Source organism: Chinchilla lanigera, unplaced genomic scaffold (genome assembly GCF_000276665.1).
Source record: "Chinchilla lanigera isolate Chin_1 unplaced genomic scaffold, ChiLan1.0 scaffold00057, whole genome shotgun sequence".
In the NCBI taxonomy this organism is placed as follows: domain Eukaryota; kingdom Metazoa; phylum Chordata; class Mammalia; order Rodentia; family Chinchillidae; genus Chinchilla; species Chinchilla lanigera.
Genome location: NW_004955458.1, coordinates 7,315,370 through 7,342,096, shown reverse-complemented (window position 1 = coordinate 7,342,096; position 26,727 = coordinate 7,315,370). Strand labels below are relative to the sequence as shown.

The window sequence follows — 26,727 nt, the reverse complement described above, 5'->3', positions numbered from 1 at the left end:
AGTATGTGCCGAATCAGATTTAAAAGCTAGATATGTCTTTCAGATAGCAAAGTTGGAAACCAAGTTGGCTGATGATAACTTCCGGTAAATCCCTCGCAGTCATGTATACCAGGTGATGCAGAGGCATGAAAGACTTTAAGACCAAAATTATAAAATTTTAAAGTCAGAATAACAATAAGGCTATTGCCACTGCCGGTGTAAGAATATCACAAATCATCTTCTTTTGACTGTATATACTTGTAAACTTATCCTGAATTTGATTGTCAAATGCAATAGATAGTACAGTAAGTATGTCTGCACAAAGGAAGGACATTCTCTCATTATGAAAATGCTTACATGTAAGAGAATTTTCATTTAATGTATTCCCCAAATTACATATTAAAAGGTCAGGGAAATGTAGATAAGTTGTAATGAGAAATATTTTAAGATCATTATTACTTCTATCCTTAATATATTTTTCTCCTCAGATAGTACATGAATGTAAAGTTTGATCTCAAATCACTATAAAAATATATTTACTTTTTATCTGTGAATGCAAGGGAAGAGATTAGCAGTTATATGAATTTTGCATAAAAATTTGAATGTAGTTTTTTAAATGTAATTTATTATTCACAGTGCTTTCTAGTTGCAGAATTTCAGATCAGCTTGAGACAACAGATATCCTATATAAGACACAATGACAATGAACTGGCAGTAGATCATTTTAAATGTGCTAGTGGCAAAGTGCCTCACTAAGTTATTAAATAAGATCACTGAGTAATGACTGGGCTACAAACCATCTACCGTCAATCAGAAAACAGGCAAAAATAGTTTTATCACTTAAGGTAAATCTAGAATATAACCTCTTGACACTATTTTTAACATAGTTGCAGTGGTAATTCACATATCTTAAAAAGAAATAAAGAACAAAAAATGGTCTCAAAAAAGGTTATTTATTTAAACCAGAAAGTCTTGTGTTTACAACACCATCTTAATTAGCTAAAGAATAAAATATAAGGAAGTAGAAACAAATCAAAGCTGTTTTCTTTTTAATATGTATAGCAATACATAACTCGGTAAAATTTTTCATTTCATCCAGTGAATTGTTTGAGCATTCTTTTTTGTTTGTTTGTTTCTTTTTCTTCTGGTACCAGGAATCGAACTCACGACCTTGCGCTTGCCAGGCAGGCGCTGTGCCGCTGAGCTAAATCCCCAGCCCGTTTGAGCATTCTATAGCTGGCATTTTATTGCACTCGACAATACTTTAAAATAGCCCCGGTTAAAAGCCAGCTGAAAGAAAACAAGAACTGTTTTTGTTCATCCTTGTCACAGGGACTTGCAGAGAACGGAGTGTCAGAGAAATACACTGAGTAGAACTCGCTCACCTCCAATGAAGCCCACGGTGATGTACAGCTGCACCACGCTGTTGCTGAAGGAGGCCAGAATCATCCCCAGGCAGCACAGCAAGCCTCCCGCTATCACCACCGGCCGGCTGCCATATTTATTCACCAAAATGCTACTGACGGGACCTGACGTGGACAGGAGGGGGAGAAATATTCAGCTGATGGGTTCATGGATTTACCCAAAATTTTGAAGGCTGAGAGAGTATATTATTATCATTATGAGACAGGGTACGATGAGGACTTTTTTCAATACTTCACAGAAAATTGGTTTGATAGGTTATTTATGTTTTCAGGATGAGATCTCACTATGCTGTGTATACTGGCCTTCATTTCCTGGCACAGACAATCTCCTGCCTCAGCTTCCCAAGTGGAGATTTTAGACTGTGCCATTACTTCCAGAAGACAGGCTATTTTTAAAATTTCAGTTTTATTAGTGCAAGTATGTAACCTATAACGTTTATATTCCTATTTTTAACCATATAAGAGTGCTGCATAAGAAGGCACATCAAACAAATTACAAGTATTTAAGCTAGAAAGCCTTATAACTATTTGAATTCTGGTAGAAAGATTTTAATAGAGTATAGTTAAAATTTCTAAAATATCCTAAAATGCCAATAAAATGTATGTAACAAAAACCAGGGCTCATATAAACAGCCCATCCATTACAACTGTATAAAATTTCATTTTCTAGAATAATGTTTATGTGTATATACAAATATATGCCATTAACTAGTGTTCAAATTATATTTTATCTTAATCTTTGATTTTTCTTTAGTATACTATTTCAAGACACTAATTGTTTTCACATCATATTATTTTAGCTATTCCTAAATTGCTAAAATATTTTACACTTGGATGTTTTACACTTGCCGGCTTCTTCTAATAGGTTGAAGTGGGAGTCTTAGGTAATAATGTAGCCACCACTGCCTAAACATGTTTGAATTTATTTCCTGTGACTTATGTGGACCATACTTAATCGCTCACACTTCAGTCAATCTCTTCAAGGAGTATTTGAAAAAGCAATACAAAAATTTTGATTTTTGCCCAAGAGATCTGTGGGCAAATTCTGATAAGGTTAAGAATTACAGCATTAAAACTTACAGCATTAAAATTGCAGCATTAAAAGAGTATAGCAGAATGAGTATAGCAGTTTAGGTGAAACAGCCGGAGAACATGGTGGGCCTATTACAAGATGTTGCCTCACTAGCAAAGAGAACAATCTTACGTGTGAGGTGAGTCAGACAATGAATGACAAAAAGTTTTAGGGATGCATTTTCAAACTTATTTAATATACATTTCTGATAAGTGTATATGTATATGCAATATAAAATATTAACAAAGATTAAAATCATTAAAATCTATGCTTATGCCTACAAAAGCTGTTGATATTTATAAAATACAATTTTAAATATTAAGAAAGTATGTCTGTAATAGATGTAATGTTCTTTTTTAGTCCTGGTATATCATAAAATAACAGTGCACCTTAATATTTGAGGTCATCTTAGGTTCAACAGAAGTCTATATACTTTTATAGGGCCTGTCAATGTACAAATGGCTAGCTTTGACATCTCCATTTAAGTTAAAATTATATTCCAACTGAATATAGGGACACTGCTTTAAGGAACAAAATATAACAGTAGGTAAGAAGTCACCCTCTAAATTTAGCCTATGGAAAAACTTATTTTTCAGCTAATACTATACCTTAAAAATCTGCTAAGTGTGGTTATATTGCACTTGAAAATTTCTATGTGTATACAATTTTGTACATTTTACAATTAATTTAATACACTGATTATTACTATACTGGTATATTAATTACTATACTGACATATGTTACTGATATACCTATATTCTTTCATGAGAATATACTTGTTATAGTCTGTACCTAGATGTTGCCCCAAAGCCTCAAGTGATCATACATGGCTGGGTTAGGCTGTGTGAATGTGGATTAAGGTTGTGATATTGAGACTAAGGCTGCGATGCTGGGATTAAGGTGCTCCAGCTGGGTATGGGTGGCATCAATCTATAGGTCTGTAGACTGGATGGAAAGAATGGACAGAAAGACAGGAAAAGGGCAGGCTTGTTGCTGTTGCCTTCTGCCCGCTATGCCATGAACTGTTTCTCCTCTGCAATGCCCTTCTGCCCTGCTACCCTGCCTTGGAGACAGCTGACTATGGACTGAAACCTCTACACACTGTAAATGGAAATAAACCTTTTCTCCTTTAAGTTGTGGGCGTTGGGCATTTTATCTCAGCTATAAAAAAAGCAACCAGTACTTTTAATTTTTACTACTTAAATGTAATTTTGAAATTAAATGTTGCCTAAGAGTATTCAATATTATTTTTGAAAAATCTTTCAAAAAGACATTGGTAACAACACAATATTGTTGTTTTTCCATTTTAAAAATTAATGTATGTTTGCAATACACAGCGGTGGTGTTAGGTTTCCTGAAATGGTAAGTGCTTACAACATATCTTCATTATTTTGATCCCTTTTTCTCCTCTGATTTACCCAATCTCCTTTGCCGTCTTCAAGGGTCTGCTTTGTTGGTTCCTACTATCTACTGTTTATTCAATTTATCCACTTATATTTTACCATTCTCGTATAAGAAAAACCATGTAATAACAATACCTAATTCTAGAAGGTGATAACTCAAAAATAATATAAAATTTTGTTTTTATAATAGTAGACAAAATAAAACATTAGAAAAACATTAGAAAGACATTTCTAAAAAAGCATTAGGGCTTACAGAGTTGTTTAAGGAAAATGTACAGGATAAGTGAAAAAATAGAGTTCTGTCCCTAATAGGATTACCACCCTTGAAAAGATGATGAGAAAATAATTATAACATATAGTATATAAAATATATATGCACATATGACTTAGGAAGTGATCATCTTCATTAAAAACACACAGTGAATGCTGGGCATGGTGGTGCACCCCTGTAATCCTAGCACAATGCTAGGATCAAGGGCATGAGGATTAAAGGTGAAAACGCTACTTGCCCTAAGAAGCCTGGATAAGATCTAAGAGACAGAAAAAGTTGTTATCTCTTACTTGCTTGCTTGTTTTGCTGCCTTCTGCCCACCATAAACTGTTTCTTCTCTGTGATGCCTGCCTGCCATCCACCCTGCCTTGGGGTTAGATAATTATGGACAGAAACCACTACAAACTGTGAGCTGAATAAACTTTTCCCCCTTTAATTTTGGGTGTCAGATGTTTTGTCTCAGCTACAAAAGAAAAGTAACTAAGACAAGGGGCTCACTGTGCTGAAACTGCTTGTACAATGTGGCTCACGGTGATTACCATATGATGTGGTTTATGATCCTCTTTTGCAGGTGTGATGCTCTTCTTTCCTTCAGAGTCTATAACTTTGGCACTTGCTAGGAAGAAAATACCTACGTGACCACCCCACTTGCAGAAACCTTAAGCAATGCATCTCTAATTAGCTTCTTGATAAGTAACACTGTACGTGTCATCACTACTGGTTGCTGGAGGAATTGAGCCCTTCTCCTGTGACTCCACTGAGCGGGGACTCTGAGAAGTTTGTACTGGGTCTCCCATAGACTTCACACGCTTTCTCTTTGCTAGTTTTGTTTTGACTCCCTTTGTTATAATAAATCATAGCTGTGAGAAGGAGCTACTTTCATAGTTTCGCTGAGTCCTATGAGTCTTTTCAGCAAAGCACTAAGGTTGAGAGCTGTCTTAGGGATTGTGAACACAACTAATATATTATGTGTCTCCTAAGTTGAGAGTTCTGTGTATTATTACAAACAGACGATTTTTGTGACATATGTTAAGAATAACCTACATATCTATGAACGGGTCTATCTTACATATCATTATTGTTTGGGAAACTTGAACTGAAGGTACTAATCTTTATTGCTTCTGTATAATGGTAAGCATATAGCAAATTCTATGAGGAAAATATGCAGTGTAATGTGATGAACATATCATAAAATACCTGTCATCAATCTAAAACCAGGAATTGAAACTGACCATCAACTGGAGCTATCTAAAATTTTATGCATAGCATGAGTACTGAGAAGAGATGACAAAAGAGCTATAATGTATTTTTCACTGGCTTCATTTCAAATTTGTGTAAGTGCTACATTATCGAACCAAATGACAAAAACACTAGTGCAGTACTACAGAAGGTTGTTCGCAATTACAAGAGTGCATCTGTGTTTACTACTGTAGTGTTTTTCCTAGCAGTAACTTTTTATGTTTGATGGATTTTTAAAACAGATTTTTGAATTCGGGAACTATTTAAATCATTTTAATTTGGATGGAAGTTAAGATCCTTTTCACTGTTTTTCTGAGTTTTATCCTCTACTTAGTTTCTCTCTCCATGTTTTCTTCAATTTTAGGTCAATATAAAATCTGAGGCATTATGCAGATGCCATTGCACTTGTTTTTTACAAAGAAAATAAAACATATCGCACAGGTAAGTTATCCTCAGCTAGAACATTCCTCAGTGTAACCGTCCCAACTGGATTTACCATGACTCATTCCGTCTGACAGAAAATACCTGTCATGTGAAGATCTCCACAGTGTACAGACTCAACGTTCAACTAGTATTTCACGCGGATAAAATGACATGCAGAGGTTTAGAACGAGCAGCTTGGATAGCTGCAGAAATCAAGAAGAGAGGATATACCTGATGTCTAATGGGACAGAAGTTACTAGGGGGTGAGATGGTCCCAAATGTATCTTTGCAGGTAGTTATTTGTACGTTTCCTCATTTTTGCTTCCTCTGCATGAACTCTATGTCTATGTTCATACAACCACTAATTTTAATCATTATAGCGTAGTGTAGAATGGACAGTGATGTTATTTGTACAAAAAAGGAGGAGTGGAGAAACTGACATCAAAATCTGTTATTCAAACCAGAGTCTGAAAAGCACCATTGCAGTTCTCTGAGCCCAAGGAAGAAACGCCAAGCACTTCTTTGTGTTTAAAGGCTACCTTGTTTTCCAGGATGCATGCTCCCTTCTTTAAGGCTGGTACAATGATAAAGTAATACTAAATATAACACTTTTTGAGGCCTTCAGGCCATCCTAAACTATTTCAGAATGAAATCCATTCCATCCTTACAACCCCGAGCTGGTGCTATTAGAGAATTCAGGTGCAGGGAAACAAAGGAAGATTGCTTAGGCACTCTGCTATAACCTTTGACCATCGTCACTTTATTTTGTGGAAGGAATCACTAAATCTCTTTTTGTGTGAGAATGATGCTCATTTTGAAAGGCTTTGCAGTTAACATTATACAGATTTATATATGACATCAACTACTCTCTTGAACAAGTGTAAGAACATGAAAAAAATCACCGTGTTCCAAAAGTACTAGCTGCCAACTGGAGAGTAATGCAGTTTGTGAATTGAAGAGTCACCTACTTTAGGTAACTAATGAACACTATGGCCACTTCCACAGGAAGCTAAACTATGTGTGTTAATGGGAATTATCCCACATAACTTTTCTTGTACATAGCCCTGCAGGAAGTCCTGTTATATTCTTTTTGCAAAATGTGGTATTCTTTCCTTTCATATATGCTTCAAAATTAGCTTCACACGACACCTGTATGCTGCATTCTCTGAACACACTTTTTTAGTAATCTACTCTTTTAACTGATATACACTTTGCTACTACTTTAAAGTATGAAGGTAAAATAATTTTATCTGAGATTTAAGATTACCATATGATACCACCATCATTTTATTATCAATATGTATGACAGAATGCAGTTTTATGGGGGGTATTTAAGCTGTTGAATCCACTTCCCTTATCTGAACAATGTACAAAACAAAACAAAATATAAAGTATATGCTAAGGTAAATTTTATTTCATGAATGTATATGTGATTTCCATTTACCATATCTCTTCTTTTTAGAAGAGTGGACTTTAGTTTTGAGGAAACAAAATTTCTAAACCAAGTTATGAGTTCAAGTTATCCCGACCTTCTTCCCACTACATAGTACAGTATTTGACTACATATCTAATGAACGTATACTGCGTATGTGTTAGTGAGTAGGTGTGGATGTTTTTGTGCAAGGGACAAAGTAACAAGGAACATGCTTTATAGAATTTCTTGTGGTTCTTTTACACAAGGTCTAGTATACTTCTGATGGACTAAAAAATAACAGATACAGCAAACAGTTAGTACTGTCTATTTATATTCCAAGAATAGTCACATTTTGAGAAACAGTAACTTATGTCCAAATTCGTCTTCCCTTGGTACAGCCACCCTGATATAGCCACCTCCAGAAAGCCCCACCTACGAGCACACGAGGACACAAGCCACAACAGACACCCCAGGAGATCATTAGATACTTTCTCGTATGTGTGTTCTGCCTTGAACCACAGGAGTCCTTTTGTGAACCTGAAGAGAGCTGGCCTAAAGGAAAAGCCGAGACAGCAGAGCTAGAAGTTCAAGAGATCACAGCAAAGTGGACCTGGACAAAGCTGTTGTGTCATCACTGTATCTACAAACCTGCATGTGAAGTAAGGTGTTTTACTCAGTGATTTAAGCTGAAAATCAACCTATAATAAAATATGTTATTCTTCTTTAAATGTTTCCCTTAACTACTGTGGTACAATGAAGAACGGATTCACAACTACTAAACAACATTATATAAAATTTTCAAATTTACTTTGAAAAATTGAGTTGTCTGTTTAATAGCCATTTTACAAGCTTTCTGAAATAAGTGCCAATCATAAATTTATTGTACTACACGCATGCTTAAATTGAATGAGAAATCTTTAACAAGATTTTATCAGCTTTCTGCACTTCACAAGGACTTAAATAAAATACACGAAGTTATCCAGATGCAGCACTGTGCTCCTCTTCGATTTAACCCCTTCATAACAGACTATATTCACACACACATACGCAATCCTAGTACAATGTATGAAATACACTGAATATGAAATGTCTCTGAGGCCTGTCTTTTATTACTGTGTTAGTAATTATAGGATGAACATGTTGTGATCTATGTAACATTGATGTTAAACGAGTACACAATCTTATAAAAATTACTGTAAGGCATTTATATGTCTTTTGTTGACCTAGAACTTCCCTAAGTACAGTTGGCTATATTACTGTTCAGAAAGCAAATAGAAAATGAAGAATTAATGAATGAATAAAATCCGGTATTTAAGCCAAAACTGATACTCTTATTGCCTGGGATGAAGAATGAAGAGGTTGCAAAGCGCGCTGCACACCCACGTGGAGACACAGAGCTCGTGCAGTCAAGAGCAGAAGAGAGGAGGGAGCGCCGCAGGAGCAGGGAACGCTGGCGTCCAGATGCGAGCGTGTGATGTAGGTCCGGAAACAGGAAAATATTTACAAGTATTTACTCAGTACTTCAACTGAGTAAAGGTTATTTTAAGAACAAATGAAAGGATGAGCGTAGTCGAAGAATGACTGTAAATGTCTGGAAATATGGACTCAAACCACAATAAAAAAGACTGAAATATATTACTTGATACAGAAGAAGACAAAATTAGGCAAATAAAAATCAAGTCTAAAACAATTTCAGTGGACGGCAAGTGTAAGTTTTTAGGTGAAATGGAAGCTGAAGCAAGGAACTCAGCTGGGCTCATTATGACTAGGAAGGAGGGTAAATGTGTGATACTTGAGGTGCGGGACAGGTATGAGACTAAACCTCAACTGGAAAATCAGTATTCTTCCGGGAAGACATGGAAACTAAGGAGCATCTCTAAGGTAGTTAAGTTAATGTGTTAGGGTAGGTATATAGAACAAGATATTAGAGATAAGTTGAGTTAAGAAAATGAAACTTACTTCTCAGAAACAAATACAAAATATGCTTTTCATGAATAAAAGTTTGAAATGAATTCTGGAAGTTCTAGGAACAAATTAAAACAGATTATTAAAAGATGTGTTGTAAAACCCTGAAGCAGGAAGTTAGGATCAACAGAGGCAGCAGATTTGCCATTTAAGCTATATTCACTTCTTTATATATGTGAAGGCCGAAGAAATAGAGAAAAGAGAGCAGTAACCTTCCTCAGGTCATTTTATCAGACAGCTCATGAAACTGCAGGACACAACATGGAAAGCATGGGCTGACCTCAGGGCTCGAAGCTATCCTGGCAGAGTGGTACTGGTGACCATTAAACTGGCTTTTCATTGGTGTTCTGGTATGTGCCAGTGGGCTCCGACTGGTCCTATCAGCATTAACATTATTTATACTGACTTTTCAATTAATAGAGAGCATGTGGTCACCAAAACCAGGAAAAGATCAAAATAAAAAGAAGATAAAGAGGAAAAGAAAAAAAACAAAACCGAGAAAATCATATTCTCCTGAGAGTGGAGCTGTTATCCGGGAAGCACAGCTGGTGCCATGCTAGAGCACAATGCGGGGTGATATCCAGTAGCCACGCTGCCAAGGTCTGTCCAAGGCTGTGGGATATACAGTTCCCATGGAGACATTCTGGGTTAGATGAATGGATGTGGATGAGAGGAAGGTCTTCCATGTTACAACAACTGACACAATGTTACAGACTGAATGGCTAAAAAATACATATAACTAGTTGGTCCACTATCTCTGTACATTTGGTATCCACTGATTCAGTCAAACATAAATCAAAAACTTCCAAAAAATCACCAGCCTAGAACACGTAAAGATTTTTTTCCTTGTTCCCCAACAATACAGTATAATAACATTTTTAAATGTATAAATAATCTAGAGATATTTCAAAGTACAGAGGGTGATGTGCACAGGTTATATGCAGATACTGCACCACAGAGTTTGGGATCCTGGAAACAACCCCCATGGATATTGAGGGATGACGGCATTTATCTTGGGTAAAGACTTAGGAAAGGTATCATAGCTTCCATTCATTGTTTGATAGACTTTCAAGTGAAGAGTTATTAGAACAGATGCGGGGCTGGGGATTTAGCTCAGTCGCACAGCGCCTGTCTGGCAAGTGCAAGGTCATGAGTTTGATTCCTGGTACTGGAAGCAAAACAAAAAAATAAAAACAAAATAGAACACAGGGAAGTTATAGGACGGTGCTTTCATATACCCTTAATGCTCTGAAGGGACTTAATTTCCTTAGGCTATTTAAAAATCCTTCATGCAACCACTTCTTAAGAGTATTATAGATAGCTTAAGGCTGAATGATGGTCCTATATTTAGGATTTCTTTGAATCCTGAAGTTTTTCAAATGTCTTACAAATAAAAGATACAATTCAAAACGTTACGTTAAAAATTTCTCCTACAGTAAATTCTCATCTACATTATGAAGCTATTTTTAAATTTGTGATGGTGCTTATCGGGGAAGCTTACATTTCTTTAAAACATTTACATGAATATATTTATTTAGTCTTTTTGAGAAAAGGTTTTACTATGCATTTCAGGCTGCCCTTGAACTCGAAGCGAACCTCCTGCCTCAGCCTCCCAAGTGCTAGGATTACAAGCATGCACCACCATGCCTGGCCTTAAATTTATCAGAAACACCTAATCTGTAGATTCATTATAAAGTGCCAAATCAGTTTCCAGAACTTGTGATTTTACTATTTTAGTGTTAACAGTGATTGTTCATGACATATGGTTTTACTTGTCTAAGCACGTTCTACATACTATGCTTATGAAAGATGGCTGGCAAAGCACAGAACTTTATTTTTAAAAGATGCAGGCAAAGCTGGGCAGTGCTGCATGTCTGTAATCCCAGCAAAGTGGGAGGGTAAGGTAGGAGGATATCAAGCGAGAGGCCAGTCTGGACAACTTGGCAAGAACTTACTTAAAAGTTTTAAAAATAATATAAAGAGGGCTGGGATGTAGCTCAGCGGTGAACCACTTGCTTATCAAAAATTAATGCCAAGAAATGCAAATTAAAATAACACTGAGATTCAGAGTATGGATTATGTGACAAACATTTTGCTTTCTTCTTGACTGGGATTAAATAAACACTATATTCTACGACTGAGTTGGAGTTCTTCCTCTGAGTTTAAAGGAAGTCAAAGTTTAGTCCTTGAGGGCCATGCAGATTGGTAAGAAATACTACTGCAATTTGATAGTTACTACGGAGGTCTTAAATAGGAATTCTTAAAATTGATAAAATAAAGGCATATTTGGGGCTGTTATGGAGAATGAGGGAAACATTCATATTAGGTAAGAAGACATTCTACACAGAAGGAACAGTGGCATGAACCAGTAAGTTAAGAATGTTCTAAATAAATACTTTTCAAACTAAAATGTATTTACCCTGGAAGGTACATTGAAAGTTTGTGAAGGCTACTGAGATTTGAGGGAATTTAATTGTTTTCATACTTAATTTACATAAACACTAGATGTAAGCATCATGTAGGGTTTTCTTTCCTTCCTCTTTCACAGAAATCCATGTTAACCCTGAGAGCAACAAAGAGGTAACTGGAAAGGGAATTTTACTAAATGCTTTTTAGTGATTAATAAGGGCAAAAAAGTTAAAAAAAAAAAAAAAAAAAAAAGCCCAAAAGTCTATGTAGCCTCCTGACTTTGTCTGTCTTATTCATATTACTTGGTGTGTAGTGCAGATTTTACACCTTGGACATATGGGTTTCTTTTTAAAAGTTCAAAAATCATACACATTGTAGTATGGGTGGCAGAATGGAAATTTTTCTTTATTGAATTTAATTTTTCCACCTTATGTTTATTCAACAAACTTGATTGCTCTTAAGAGAGAATCTGACCAGAAGAAAGTAAACAATACTGATTAAAATTAGTTTGTTAAATGTAATTGTTTTAGAATTTAAAGGAATTCCTTTCAGCTACTCTTTTCACTCATTCCTACAACACATCATTCATACCAAAGAAAAGCCAAAGAGGAAATGGGAGGGGCTGGGGATTTAGCTCAGTGGCACAGCATCTGCCTGGCGCAAGGTTGTGAGTTTGATTCCCAGTACCAGAAAAGAAAACAAAAAACAAAAACAAAAAACAAAAAACAGCAAAAAAAAAAAAAAGAGGGAATGGGGTCAGGGTCCGGAAGCACCTTTTTTGTTGTGGTTGGACCTTGAGCTTGCCAGGCAGCTGCTGTGCTGCTGAGCTGTTTCCTCAGCCTTTTATTTTTTTTCAATTATAGAGATAATTCGTCTAGGGTACCAAGTTTTTATGGTAAATTTTTATAGCAAAGTTTTACACTATTCATTTAGAATCAATTTATGTCATGCCCTCAGTAAAGTGTACATTATAAAATTATATAGAAATAGAAAGGAACTAATTTCACCTTAGAAAACTTTTAATTTCTTATACCTCCTCTTAAAAAAGACAAAACACAAAGGTAGTTGTGAGACAAAATAAAATTTAGCACCATATATTTTCTCATTTATCTTATTACACAGGCTGAAAATAATGTATATTGAAATAAAGTGAGCTATTTCTGGATATGTACAGTTTATTTTAAAGTCCTACAAACTTACTAAATAATATTGTGCCTGTTAACACATCCTTACAGATTAAATAAACTGTTATTTTTCCTGATATTATACTGAAATATAGCAAAACTATATCAGAAACAGTATATAAGTTTGTTCTTGATTCTAATTTTTTTATAAAAACACATAAACATGTTGGACCAAAATTATTTTAATTCTGACAGTTTTATAAGATTGATTCTATAGTTTATTTTTCTTTCATTTTTTATAATAATTCTAGCACACTTTAAATGTTAATTTGAACTTAAAAAATCAATTCAGACAATTTTTGACTGAAATTAATTCTGATATAGTTGATTAGTTTGAGAGTAGAGACCAATCTGGTAATTAAGATAGGGACAGGGGCTGGGGATTTAGCTCAGTGGCAAAAGCGCCTGCCTGGCAAGCGCAAGGTCGTGAGTTCGGTTCCCGGTACCAGAGAAAAAAAAAAAAAAAAAAAGACAGGGACATTATTTTCAAATACACTGAATGAACTAAATCTGTGTCTCCAAAATGTTTATAAATATGTACTTAAAAACACAGGTAAAACTTTTAATCACATACACTTTATTGACAAGTGTGTCTGTCAAACAGAGCTGCCATAACAAAGTTCCACTCAAGATATGACTTCAAAAACAGAAATTCATTTCTCAAAGTTCTGGGCTTTGGAAAGACCGAGATGAAGGTGTCAGCAGGAGAGTTTTCATTTTGGGTTTTCTCTTTTTGACTTCTAGGTAGCTAACGCTGCATGCTCACATACACAGGAGGGGCGAGAGGGAAGGAGGAGAGAGGGGAGAAGGCTCACTCTGGGGTTTCTGATAAGATGCTACCCCTACAGGAACTGGACTCTAAGCTTGGGACTGCTTTAACCTTACTTACTTCCCTAGAGCCCTCATTTTGAAATTCAGCCACACTGCAATTGAGCTTACAGCATATGAATTTACAGCAAATTCAATCTATAATAACAAAGACATATATTCTGATTTCTCTTTCTCTTATGAGCATACTGTAATGGGTTAAAATTCTGCAACTGGATAATAACAGAGTAACATACTTACTTATCATTTAGTGAATTTTGGTAAACATTTTGGTAAAATCAAAAATTGAGAAAATAGTTCCTCTGTAAATATGATGGCTTCCACTTCTGTGTTTTTAACAAATTGAGGGAAGACAATGAAGTTGTTTCCTGACAGATCATCACAAGTATTTTTGATAGTAATCATTTTATGTCTCTGATAGTTCAAAGACTTGATTAGTATGCTTAAATCAAGTACTTTGTATTGTCATCTTGTTTTACTGAACATATTCCTTAGCACCTATTTCAATGAAAGAGAAGAAGAATATATATTGTTAAAACCTGTATTTGCTTATTTTTCATAGGGAATATTCATCTGTAAGATAGACAAAAAGCTCATTCATTTCACTAAAGATACCTCTGCAGTCAATGCTTATATTTTACTTAACAGTTATCACATTTGTTCAAATCTGCTCTAACACTTATTAGAATAATTTTTAAATATATAGTGATTAGCCCATAAAATTAAAAAAAGATATACGTTAGGTGCTTTCATAAGGAAAGATAAAAAGGATTAAGAATACATAAAAATAATTTCCAGAAGTATGATGGAAATGTATGTTCATAACAGAACTGGATGTAACATTTATCATCTTTGTCCCATGATCACTCATTCATTTATATTCAAATTAGTTCCAGTGACTGTCAAGTCTTTTTGATACTAAACTTCCAGAAGTTACCATTTGTATTCTTATGCAAACATTTTTGTAGAGAGACTAGTCAAAGAAAAACCTTCAGATATATTTTGATTCTGAAAATGCTTGTTCGTTGGAAAATGTGTCTCTAATGGAGATTCTGCAACATCAATGGCTAATGTTAGCATGCAGATAGATAATATACAAGGAATGACAGTTTTCAAAAATCTGAAGACATTTTACTGAATTCATAAGGTGCCCTAATTATGTAATAGTACAATAAAGGAAATGTAACCACGAATTGATCTTAACATGTTCTATTTTGATACGCAAGCTACAGTGAAAAAGCCTAATAAAGAAGGTTTTTGTGGAGAATTTCTGATAAAAAAAAAGGGGGGGCTCCTTACACATCCACAGCATCCTGGTGTATGACATACAAAATAAGGAATTTCTCAAAAGCAATTTAAAGCAAGAACAACTTTGACTACAGACACACAGAAATCCATAAAAAGCAGTATTGTCAAAGACTCCCTCAGTTCATTAACCTCAAGTCAGATTAGAAAACACTTCAGCCAGGACAAAGTGTATCACCTTTAACCCATCCTGTGTAGAGGTAGTCTTGTGAAGACCCAAAAAAAGACAAATGCCTCTTGAGAAAACACAGTGAGCACAACTGGCCAGATCAAATGCAACATCGCCTACAGCCCACCTTTTGCTCATTTCTCCCTTAGGATGACGACTTACAGGGATTCTCTTTGAATAGGAACAATGCCCCAACACCATGAAAACGCTGTGAATTTATGTCCTCCAGGGTCTTGATGCCAAGGGAACAAATAGATAGCCTTGTGAAAGTAAATGTGCCAACCTGTCAAGCATTTCCTGGGGCACTGTGTCATCATCATCCCCAAGGAATTATTCCCAAACAGATTCGCTTCTGTCTCTTAGCAGGCAAATATGTTATCACATGACATGGTTAATGTTTAAAGGACAGTGTCCAATGTCAGATTTTTTTTTACATTGGGTGCGTACAGGTTTTGCCTGCCATTGTTTGCTTTGTCTTCTCTGTCCTGCCTCTCTTTCCTCCCCGGTCTTTTGGTATTCTCTGAGATTTACAGGTGAATGAACACTGTCTCTTTCTGTTTTGCCTCAAAATTCTTTTGCTTTCTTCCTTCATTCTTTCTCTCCTGTCCTCTTCTCCAGCTTCCTAAAGTTTGGGTGATCATTCTTAGTCCTACAGCCTTGCTTCTACTACATTTCTCTTTAGCTGTTGCTATTTTGTTCCCGTCCCTCTTAAATTTCCATTCCCCACAGGATGAAATCACCCTACCAAGGGCAACCCCCTGTATACAAATTCCTGGTCTGTGTTGGAGGTTGCTCTTTCACTATAGATCTTGCTCCTAGGTTAGAGATATCAAATTAGCAGTTACCACAGATTATCAGTTTCTAGTCTGTCCTTGATGATATTATTACTAATTGTACTCCTTTAGCTAAGATGCCATACTTGTAATCATTTGTTCACCCTTGTATAACACTGTGATAATCTCAGTCCCAATCATCCCCATAGCCCAGTACCAAAGGAGTGGGTGCTGAACCAAGGAGTAATATATTATCTATAATATAGTGGAAAGAGAGGATCTTGGGACAGACACAAGCATCAATAGTCAACTACACCTAAAGACAATTTGGAAGAAAAGACATGTCCTATGGAAGCTTCAAAACAGCTTTTGTCACCATGGGTAGTAAGAAAGCTACCTAGCATAAGAAAAATACAAACAACAACACAGAAAATAAATTAAAATAGAAAATGTCAAGATACAGAATACAATCCCATACTTCTAGCCCATCAAGGACAAATCCAGGGTACAATGATATAGAGGAAATCAGGCGCTATCCACCTGAGTTTACTGGAATGGCAGTACAAGAAATTAAAAAAAAAAAAAAAAAAAAACAGACACATGAGGTATAGAGGGTATCAAAACAGAAATAATCTCATAGATAAAAAAGAGGTGAAAACCATAATGAAGGACTTGCTCAGCAAATCTAGAGTAGACATAGATTAAAAAAAATAGAGCAGCATAGAAAAAAAATCGAGATCATGAATGTCCAATATATGAACAAAATGAAATCCACTAAACAGATTCAAAAAAGAAAATAAAAAACAAATAGATACCTAGGAAATTAAAAACTTGTATGAACTATCCAAAACTGTATGAAAAAAAGTGAAGATAGACTATCAGCCAAAGAAGACAGGATCATGGTTAGCAATCACAAAAAGAACGATCTCTTAAAAATATCAAGGGACCATGAAACACAATCCAACAACTGCAAGACAATGCAAAGAACAACAACATAAGACTGACTGGTGTCAATGAAAATATAAGCATCAACACAAATGACATAAGAGAAGTATATTAAGAAACGTAATAGCAGAAAATTTCCCAAGCATGGAAAAAGAGTTTGACATACAGGTAAGTGAGGCATACACAACTCCAATTAGTCATGACCAAAATAAATCTACACCAAGGCATATAATAATCAAGATTCCACAAATTGAGCACAAAAACTGTTGAAGAAACAAATCACCTGTAATGGACAGCCCATCAGAATCACAGCAGAATTCTCAACAAAACCTTAAGTTACAGAGAGGTTGGAGTGAAGTATTTCAAGCCCTGAAGGAAAACAACTTCCAACTAAGATTGACACACCCTACAAAATTATCTTTTAGAATTAATGGTGGAATAAAATTCCATAATAAAGAACAACCAAAAAAATCCATGACAACTAAACCAGCTCTACAAAGAGTTGGGAAAGATATTCTAGAAAGAGCAAACAAAACCCATACTTGCAACAGTACCAGTAGAAAGAAGCTATCAGGTAGAGAAAGCAATTAAACAGAGGAGAAAGACAGGGAACCATCAACAGGAAAATTACATGACAAACACAAGCCAATACATATCAGTTATAACCATCAATGTAAATGGTCTCAATTCACCAATCAAAAGAAATGGACTGGCAGAATGGATCAAGAAATAAGATCCAACAATATGCTGCATTCAAGAAACACAATTAACTCAACAAGAAATTCATAGACTGTAAGTCAAAAAATGAAAAAGAATACTCTATGGGACAGGAACCTAGAAAAAAGCAGAGTAGCTATACTATTCACAGACAATGTGGACTTCAAGCTAAGATTGATCAAAGCGATAAAGAAGAACACTACATACTTGCTAAGGGAAAACTACAAGAAGAAGAGACAACAGTCATAAATATATGTGCACTAAATACAGGGAAACCCACCTATAAAAAACAAATATTAATGAACATGAAAAATCAAATAAGCACTCACAATTGTAATGTGGGACCTTAATATGCCATTGTCACAAATAGAAGGATCAGCTACACAAAAAAATTCAACAAAGAAATATCAGAACTAAATCAAACATGTGAACAAATGGACTTAGTAGATGTCTACAATATTCCACTGTACAACATTAGAATGTACATTCTTCTCAGTGGCACATGAGATTTCTCCAAAACAAAACATCTACTAGCCCATGAAACATGCTTAAGCAAATGCAAATGAATTGAAATTATCCCATGTACATTATAGGACCATAGTGCAATGAAATTGGAAATCAATGGCAAAAGAATCCACAGAAACTCCATAAATGCATGAAAATTAAATAACACCCTACCAAACAACCAATGGGTCACAAATGAAATTAAAGAAGAAATTAAACAGTATTTACAATTAAAAGTAATGTCTACACAACATATTAGAATTTATGTGATGCAACAAAAGCAGTCCTAAGAGTAAAATTAATAGCAGTAAACTCTCACATTAGGAAAGTAGAACAAGCTCAAATAACCAAATCTTGAACTTTTACAAGAAAAGAAAGAACAGTGAATGCTTAAAATTTTCTTTTTTCTTGACCAATTTTGCACACTTGAATTTGGTAATCAGAATGACTGATCTGAAAAGAACAATATTTAGTATAAGAATCGTTGTTGAACTCCTACCATCTTGTATGGTGAAGTTCTGCATCGTTTCCAATGGTTTTTTTCTATGACTTATTGTTTGATCAATAACATTATTTAATTACTTGTTATTGATTGTAATATTTTTATTACTTTGTTTGACTAATCTTGCATTTTTACATCTGGTGGACTGAGCAACTTTGTTAAAGATAACAGTATGTAATGTAGCAACCATTGTTAATTCCTATGATTTTGTTTTGAGGTCATGTATCATTTTTGTTGTTTTTGTGTTGTTTTGATTTTGTTTTCATTGTTGTTTTGTTAGTTTTTTTACTTTTTAAAATAAAAAAAAGTCAATCCCAAATTTTGTACAAGGAAGGAAATTATAAAGATCAGAGCAAAAATTAATGCAACTTAAACTGAGGAAATAAGGCAAAAAATAAATGAAGAGTTGGCTCCTTGAATGATTAAATAATATTGGCAAGTCTTTAGCAAAAAAGGTTAAAGGAAATAAATGTCACTTCATTTCTTTCCTTATCAAAAAAAGGGAAGAAATGACTCAAATTCATGCAATTAGGAATGAAAAGGGTGAAATCACAAAGAAACATGAGGAAATCCAGAAGATCACCAATACTTACTTTGAGAAATTTTTCTAATAACATAGAAAACACAGAAGAAATGGACAGATGGCTAGATACATATGCATTACCAAAGTTGAACCAAGAAGAGATAAAAATTCTAAATAACCCAGTATCAGTCAATGCAATTGAAAAGGTAATTAAAATCTTACCAACAAAGAACAGCCCTTGTCCTGATGAATTCAATACTGAATTCTACAACAAATTTAGAGATCTAATGCCATTACTTATCAAACTCTTTAATGAAATTGAAAGGGAAGCATCATTACCTAACTTATTCCTGGAGGCAAGTATTACCCTGCCATCGAAACAGAAGGATCCAACCAAGAAAGAGAACTACAGGCCAATATCCCTAATGAACGTAGATGGAAAAATACTCAAGAAGATATTGGTAAGCAGAATGCAGCAAATCATTAAGATTATATACCATGACCAAACAGGATCCATCTCAGGGATGCATGGATGGTTCAACATATGCAAATCAATAAATGTAATATGCCATAGTAACAGAACCAAGAACAAAAACCATCTGATCATCTCAATACAAGCAGAAAAACATTTGACAAAGTCCAAAACCCATGCATGAGAAGACCCTACAGAAAATTGGAATAGATGATCTTTATTTCAATTTGATAAAAGCCATCTACGACAAACAACAGTCACCATACTTCATGATCAAACACTGAAAGCTCTCTCTAAAATCGGGAACAAGACAAGGATGCCCATTATCATCACTCCTATTCAGTGCAGTTCTGGAAACATTAGCTAGTGCAACGATACAAGGGCAAGAAATAAAAGCAATAAAGACAGGAAAGGAAGAAGTTCTCTTTTTGCAGATGACATGACACATGGAAGACCCCAAAAACTCCACCAAAAGACTTCTGGACCTAATAATCAGATTCAACTACATAGCTGGGTACAAAGTGAACACTCAAAAATCAACAGCATTCTTGTACACACATAATAAACTCACTGAAAGCGAAATTAGGGAAACCACACTTTTTGCAATAGCATTAGAACAATGCAATATGTAGCCATCAATGTAACAAAGTAAAAGATCTCTTCATTGAAAACTACAGTATTCTGAAAAAGTAGACCAAAGGGGATAATGGAAAATGGAAAGATATCCCACGCACTTATGAGCAGGAAGAACCTACAGAGTAAAAATGACATATTCCCAAAGTTGTTATACAGATTCAATGCAACCACTATTAGCATACCTCACAGAACTAGAGAAAACATTCCTAAATTTCATTTGGAATCAGAAAAGACCTAGAATAACAAAACCAATTCTGGGCAAAGAAAGGCAAAGCAGGGGGCATCATGATCTCGGACTTGAAATTATACTACAGATCTACTATGACTTAAAAAAAAAATCAGTACGGTACTGGCAAACAAACAAACATCTTTGGATGAAGAGAATTAATAGCAATAATTCACTAACTTGCAGTCTCCTTTGTTTGGCTATATGTTAAATGTGAAATTACCTCCTGAATTTACTATTTTCTTCATTTTTTAATTTTAATGTAATACAAGTAGACATTAACAAGGAAAATGTTAAAAAGTGCTCTTCTTCTATGAAAAAAATAAAACAAAATTTCATAACGAAGTAATTTAAGACTGACTATAATTAATCCACCGTATCATAATCTTAAAGGGATGGCCAAAATGTTACTCTTCAGGCTTTACCACGGAGGCACCAAATTCAAAATTTCAGGTTGACATTATTTTCTCATGGTAGGACAGGACGAACCCTTCCCAGCACTTTCAGTTCTAGTTGTCCAGTACGCCTCTTGAAAGTCTGCTCTTCCTCACACCTCTGCTGCAAATACAACGGGCAGGGCTTCCCACAGTGCTCCAGGAACGCAGGATTACGTTCTATACCTTGTGCAGGAGAACTTCCGGAGATGGTCTGGAAACACAAGTCCGCTTTAAAAAAATTAACAGTTCCCTCAAATAGTTCTTTTGCACTGAAGAGGTCATACTTTGTGCTCAGCGTCTTTCACCAGTAACTAGCCATCAGCAAGTCCTCCCCCTATGCAGGCGGCAGTGGGATCAGGATGGCTGCCTGCTATTTTCAGTCAGGTGCCGTCGAAATGAGTGGCGAGTAAAAGCCTGATATATCAGCAACAGGCAAGAGGAACATTTAAACACAGAGGATAGCTCAAATACATGGGTGGAGGTTGGCCTATGGCGGAACTTGAAGCTGGGAAATAACATTTTGAAAACCCCAGACGGACCCTTGTAAATTTGTGCTTCACTCTACCAATACAAAACCACAGGGGCAAATGAGAATAGGAAGGAGAATCCTACAGAAGAATCAGCCCACAGTAATTTTTGTGCAGACGCACATGAGGCATTGCGTGTTCATTCTGACAGGCACGTCCTTCGTGCCTTTGAAAAGTATAGGCAAACAAGTCAGACATTAATCAACAGATCAAATATCCAAATTTGCTTTCAAAACCAAAGTTTTCCTATCTTTTGATCCACCTTGCTTCACAAGTGTAACAATGCACCTTGAATACAGTCTTTGTTCTGCTGTTAGAAGCACGCTGTCCTATTCACGATTTCTGGCAATGTCCACCAGTTACTCATGAGAAATGGTTTAGTCATCTGATGTTAATAGCTGAGTCTCTTAAAGTTTAGTAAGGAACCATAACTAAGTGAAATTCATGACTGATTTTCTTGTTGAGGGGTAACAATCTCCAAGCTGATTGGACATTCTACTGTCATACTTTAAAGTCATGCAAATTCCACCCAGTGGTTATTTTACATACTTTCCAAATCTCCTCAGATTCCAAGTCTCTGTTCTTTCCTTTTCTCTCAGCAAATGACCTTCCCAAACTTCTTGATTGTAGAACACAGAGGACATCAGTAAAACACTACTTCAGCATCTAGTGAGTGGACCTGCAAGCTTTCTTACATGCTATTGATTCAGTATATGTTAAGAACACTTATGATCAAGGATTATGCAGGTATTAATATCCTCAATTTATCTTTAGGATTCCTTAAATTCCTTACTCAGTACAGACTTACAATGGCATTGCATAGTCATTCACATACACACTTTCAAGAACTGTATTTTTGTTAGCATGAAGTAGACTATCTCTGAAAATCATATGGTATAATTCCATACTTTCTAGATAAAATTATTTCTTAGCAGAAAGATATCATCCTTGTGTGGCCATGATATAGTCTGCTAAAAGTCCCTCCAAATCAAACCGGAAGCCACCCATATCAAATGTGACAAATGAACTAAGCAGAATAGTTTAGTCTAGATATCTGCCCTTGAGTGAATGTGCACATGTATTTTATAAGTGCAATTATGTCTACGGTAAGACAGCAGAAGAACGCACAGACTGATGCCTTTTGAAGATACAATATAAACTTCATAAGCAAACAATGAACTGAAATATAAGAATGGTAGTCACTGTCTCACACTGTAGAGACAAAGCATTATCAGTGTATAACAGGAAGGTCCTTGTACAAATGATCTCTTTATGAACCATTTGTTGGTTTACAGCAATGACCTATAGAACACAAGCTGAGACGCTAGATCATTAAAGAAGCCAATAACTATCCCACTTGTTGAGTTGGTCTATTTGCTGGTCCTATAGAAACAGGACCATACCAAAAAGTATCTGTCAGTTCAGCTTTTTTAAAAAATTGTTTAGTGGTACGTTTTTTGTCTACATAATGATCACATTCATCATAGGAAATCTGCACCTGTACATGATACATCTTGATAGTTTGCTTTTCTGCCAGGGCAAGAAACCCGGTTGGAAGCCTGGGAAAGCCATGACAGGGACAACCCACGGCCAGGAGAGCCTCCAGATGGAGAGGTGAAGTCATGGCGGCATGTTAAACACCGGGCAGTCTTACCCAATTTACTCAGTTGCCCAAGTGTCCAGGTCACTTTTACTCCAGCAAAAGCAATTAGAAAAAATCAACACTTTGCTAGCAATCAAATGCCTAGAAGTACGTGGTTCACAACGATTTAATGATGCTACAAGAGGAAGGAGGTCTGAGAGCGTCAACCACCTAAAAGGTCCATTACTGAGAAAAGTCACTTCTGAGAAGCCCGACAAACTGATCTGAAATTCTTCTTTCTCAACGATGCAGACAACCCACACGCTGGTGTTTTAATCTAGTGTCGGCATCAATTTATTACCTATTACTACTCTGAAAAAAACTGTATGATACGTAGTAAGAAACTGTTCAAAAAACCAGTGGAAACTGCATGCAAAATTTATGCCTGAATATAATGTAAAACCATCAGGGCTACACTCTTCATGTAGAAATACTTCCATGTTGCCTATGATAAGGCACAGTGAAATAGGAGATATACGAGAACTTTTACATAGAATTATGAGACTTCTGACCTAATGCCTCTTTACTGTAGACTTTTCCCTTCTTTTTTCCTTTTAAAAGGAGCATATTTTCCCATCTACTGACAAGAAATAAAACCCACCACAAACAGAATCCTTAGACCCCTTGAACGGATGGAAGCAGCTCACTCCTAATGGTCGCAATGCATCAGCAATTGGAAATAAATTAGTGGCCATTAAGCCTCAGGCTCCCACATTCCTGTTACAAACGATGCTCAGTCATCGGGCATTCCCGGAAGCACCTTTTATCTGAAGAGGGATATTGATATTCTTTAGCAAGAGCACATTAAAATGATCCAATGAAATGTACCATCTTCAGAAAAGATATAACATGTTATGTTTGCAATGAAAATATTACTGAGATTTCCTAGTAGCAAAAAACATTTTCTTCTAACATAAAAACTTCCTCTTGGAGGTTGAAGTTAAATATGTCTCAAATCAAAATGACTTTTCAGGAACATGGTAGAGGTATACTATTTATACCTTAGCCATCTGCACCTAAACCACAAAGCGCAAAGAGGAGTGCTCAAATTATATTCATGAGCTATAAAAGACAATTTTACTTTCATTTTTGTATCATGTTTCAAAGTATTTTCAAGATGATTTAGTTATACAGGAAATGCATTGGGCTTTATTGTGTGAAAAGGCAACTTCAAACTGAATTTTAAGTAAAGAGTAAGGCATAAATGTATGAATTTTTAGCATGTGTAGATTTTACAAAGTATTATAAGCCTAAAGAAACAATGTTTTTCAATGTTACTTTCATCACTTAAATATTTTAATACATCCCAACACTATCTGATAATGATTTATGTCTCCAAAGTTAGCAAAACGCATTACCATCCATGACCTCAAGGGAATTTTAGGGATATTTGTGAATCTACCCTGAGCATCTGGTATTACGCTCTTGGTTATTTCTTTAGTCAGAAAGTCAGGTTTGAATTGAGACAACCCATAGCAATTGAACGCTGAGGGAGTCAAGTTACCACTGAAATGTGTTTGCTGGCCTCAGCGCATTGGGGCTCCCTTGTGTTGGCAATACCGTATCTTTTTCCCTTATACCAATGAGAATGAGGAGCATCTTCTTTCAACAGCCATGCTTTAAAAGTGATCTCATGCGTCAGCTCTTACAGAAATCAACCCTTTACCTAACACTCTCTTTTGCAAAACTGACGATGACAGGAAGGAGTAAAGTGCCTACAGGTGACTAGGCAAAAGGTCTTAACTACATCTGACTCAAACATGCAGTCAATTTAATGGAATGAGGAGGGCGATGACTTACCCATGAAGGGAGAAGCCAGTATGGTACATCAGCTCGAGTTTTATACAGTCCCTTGTAAAGCAGCAGAAAAATAATTATCTTCGGTATTTGAGAAAGTTAAGTGACAGGAGAAGAAAGAGTTTGAAAGTCCTGAGAAAGGTGAACGTGTTATGGTAAACTATACAGTAGGAGTCACAAGCCAGGCTGGAGTCACACGTGATTTTCCTGTTCCTAACGCGCCCTCCTCACCTTTATTTGCTCTAAAACTCATGGAGATTCAGGAAACATTACATCTTCTGACATGGGACTACAGATGTTTTTACGTGTACCACACACTGTATGAGGACTTCCTCTCTATGTAAATACTTAGGTTTATTTGCACAGCCTCTTTGCAGTGTATAAAGACCCTCTGACCTCTCTCAGAGCGACTTCTGTTTTAGTGATATAAATAGCATATAAATAGCAAGAGACCCCCACTTCATTTCACAACTTGCCTGTAATCATGGTGAAGTTGTGGCTGGACTCTGTCTTCTTCTTCTGGTGAAATCCCTCATTATAAAATGCTGGAGAGGCATGAAGCGATATTTGTCTGTATTTCAGAAAAGCACTCAGCCACCTTCAGAGCACTTCCTCTTTAGTGTGGGCCACAGGACCCCGGGTAAGAGCCAGGCTTCGCACAGATGAGGAAACAAGGTCAGCAGTGCAGGTGTTTTGCGTAAGAGTCACCTGACTATCAAATAACAGAAGACCAGAATTCTGTCTTTTAATTATAAATGTTCTTAGATATCCAGGGAACTTAAAAAATTTCAAACAGTGGAGGAGAGGGTTAATGAGACTTTCTCTGTGACTCTTTCTTACTATGGAACACTTCAAAGCACTGACCTTGCGACTACCAGCATGGCTTCTCTACAAACTAGCCCTGTGTGATCCTTCATCAGTCTTTTAACCTTTTTGAAATTTGCTCGTACCATCTAGAAAATGATGATCGTATTTCTCCTTGAACTCATAAACTGTTTAAAATTCAAATGAATTAATATTTATTGAAGAATGTTATAAAGTTTAAAAGGCTACACAAAAGTAAGATGTCACTGTTTTCTGCCACCTGATTTACATTTTTCTGAAATTTTCAAGGGTAGAATTTTATCTGATTCGTGTTTTCAGCACTTAAGAGTAAGATGTAAAATCTAGATAGATCTAGCTTCAATAGTTTATATTTAGTTTAATTTGCAATATGTTATAAACTACTGCATAAAAGAAAATAGACTAAGCCACCAAAATTTAATAAACATACAGTATTTTCTTTAGATTATATTTTTATGATTATTTACTTCATGGAATGGTTGTATTTCTAATATCTTAAAGAGCACAGTGCTTCATGGACCGTGGGACGTGTGTGGGGAGACTGGACAGACTGACACTGCCACAGATAACTATAAGCTATAAATAGACTCAGAGTCTGAAATTCTCTTGAATCTATTCACAACTGAATAGATTGCTGAACATACAAATTTTGTTTGCAATCTAATGTTTCCAAGAATGAATTAGAGAAATTAAAAAAAGAAAAAGATGAGCTTGGCTTAGATGTTCAGGCAAAATGTCCTTGGTCATACGGCAGCCTACCTAGCCCTCTCCCCTAGGTCATTCCCAATGTCTCTGCACGGCTTCCTTTGTTCATTAATGACACTGCTTTTTTCTTAACCAATATTTTTACTCAGCTGGAATACATGACAGGAGGTCTAATGTACACGCATATGCTAATACATACTCCATGTCTATAATACACATGTACAAATGCAGCAAATGGGGAAATTTTAGAAATTAATGGAGTTCATTTCAAAAACTGTGTTTACCAGTGATTTCTAATTTTACAGAGTATACTCCTTTGCATAGACATAAGACTATCCATGTGGATAAAAATAGAAGGCTAAGTGTTTTTTTAAGTAGACGGTGCTGACAGAA

General features: G+C 35.7%; 1 protein-coding gene across 4 annotated transcripts in view; it reads right to left on the bottom strand.

The window, feature by feature from the left end:
• Positions 1–26,727, bottom strand: part of Slc16a7 (solute carrier family 16 (monocarboxylate transporter), member 7) — a 119,897-nt gene that overhangs the window by 10,686 nt on the left and 82,484 nt on the right. For 3 of the 4 annotated variants that reach the window (XM_005397423.2, XM_005397425.2, XM_005397424.2), the window contains one exon: positions 1,365–1,508. In XM_005397423.2, the coding sequence (XP_005397480.1) occupies positions 1,365–1,508 (144 nt within the window). Of the gene's footprint in view, positions 1–1,364; positions 1,509–13,851; positions 13,877–26,727 lie in introns of those variants that run through there. The other variant, XM_005397427.2, reaches the window with a different exon arrangement.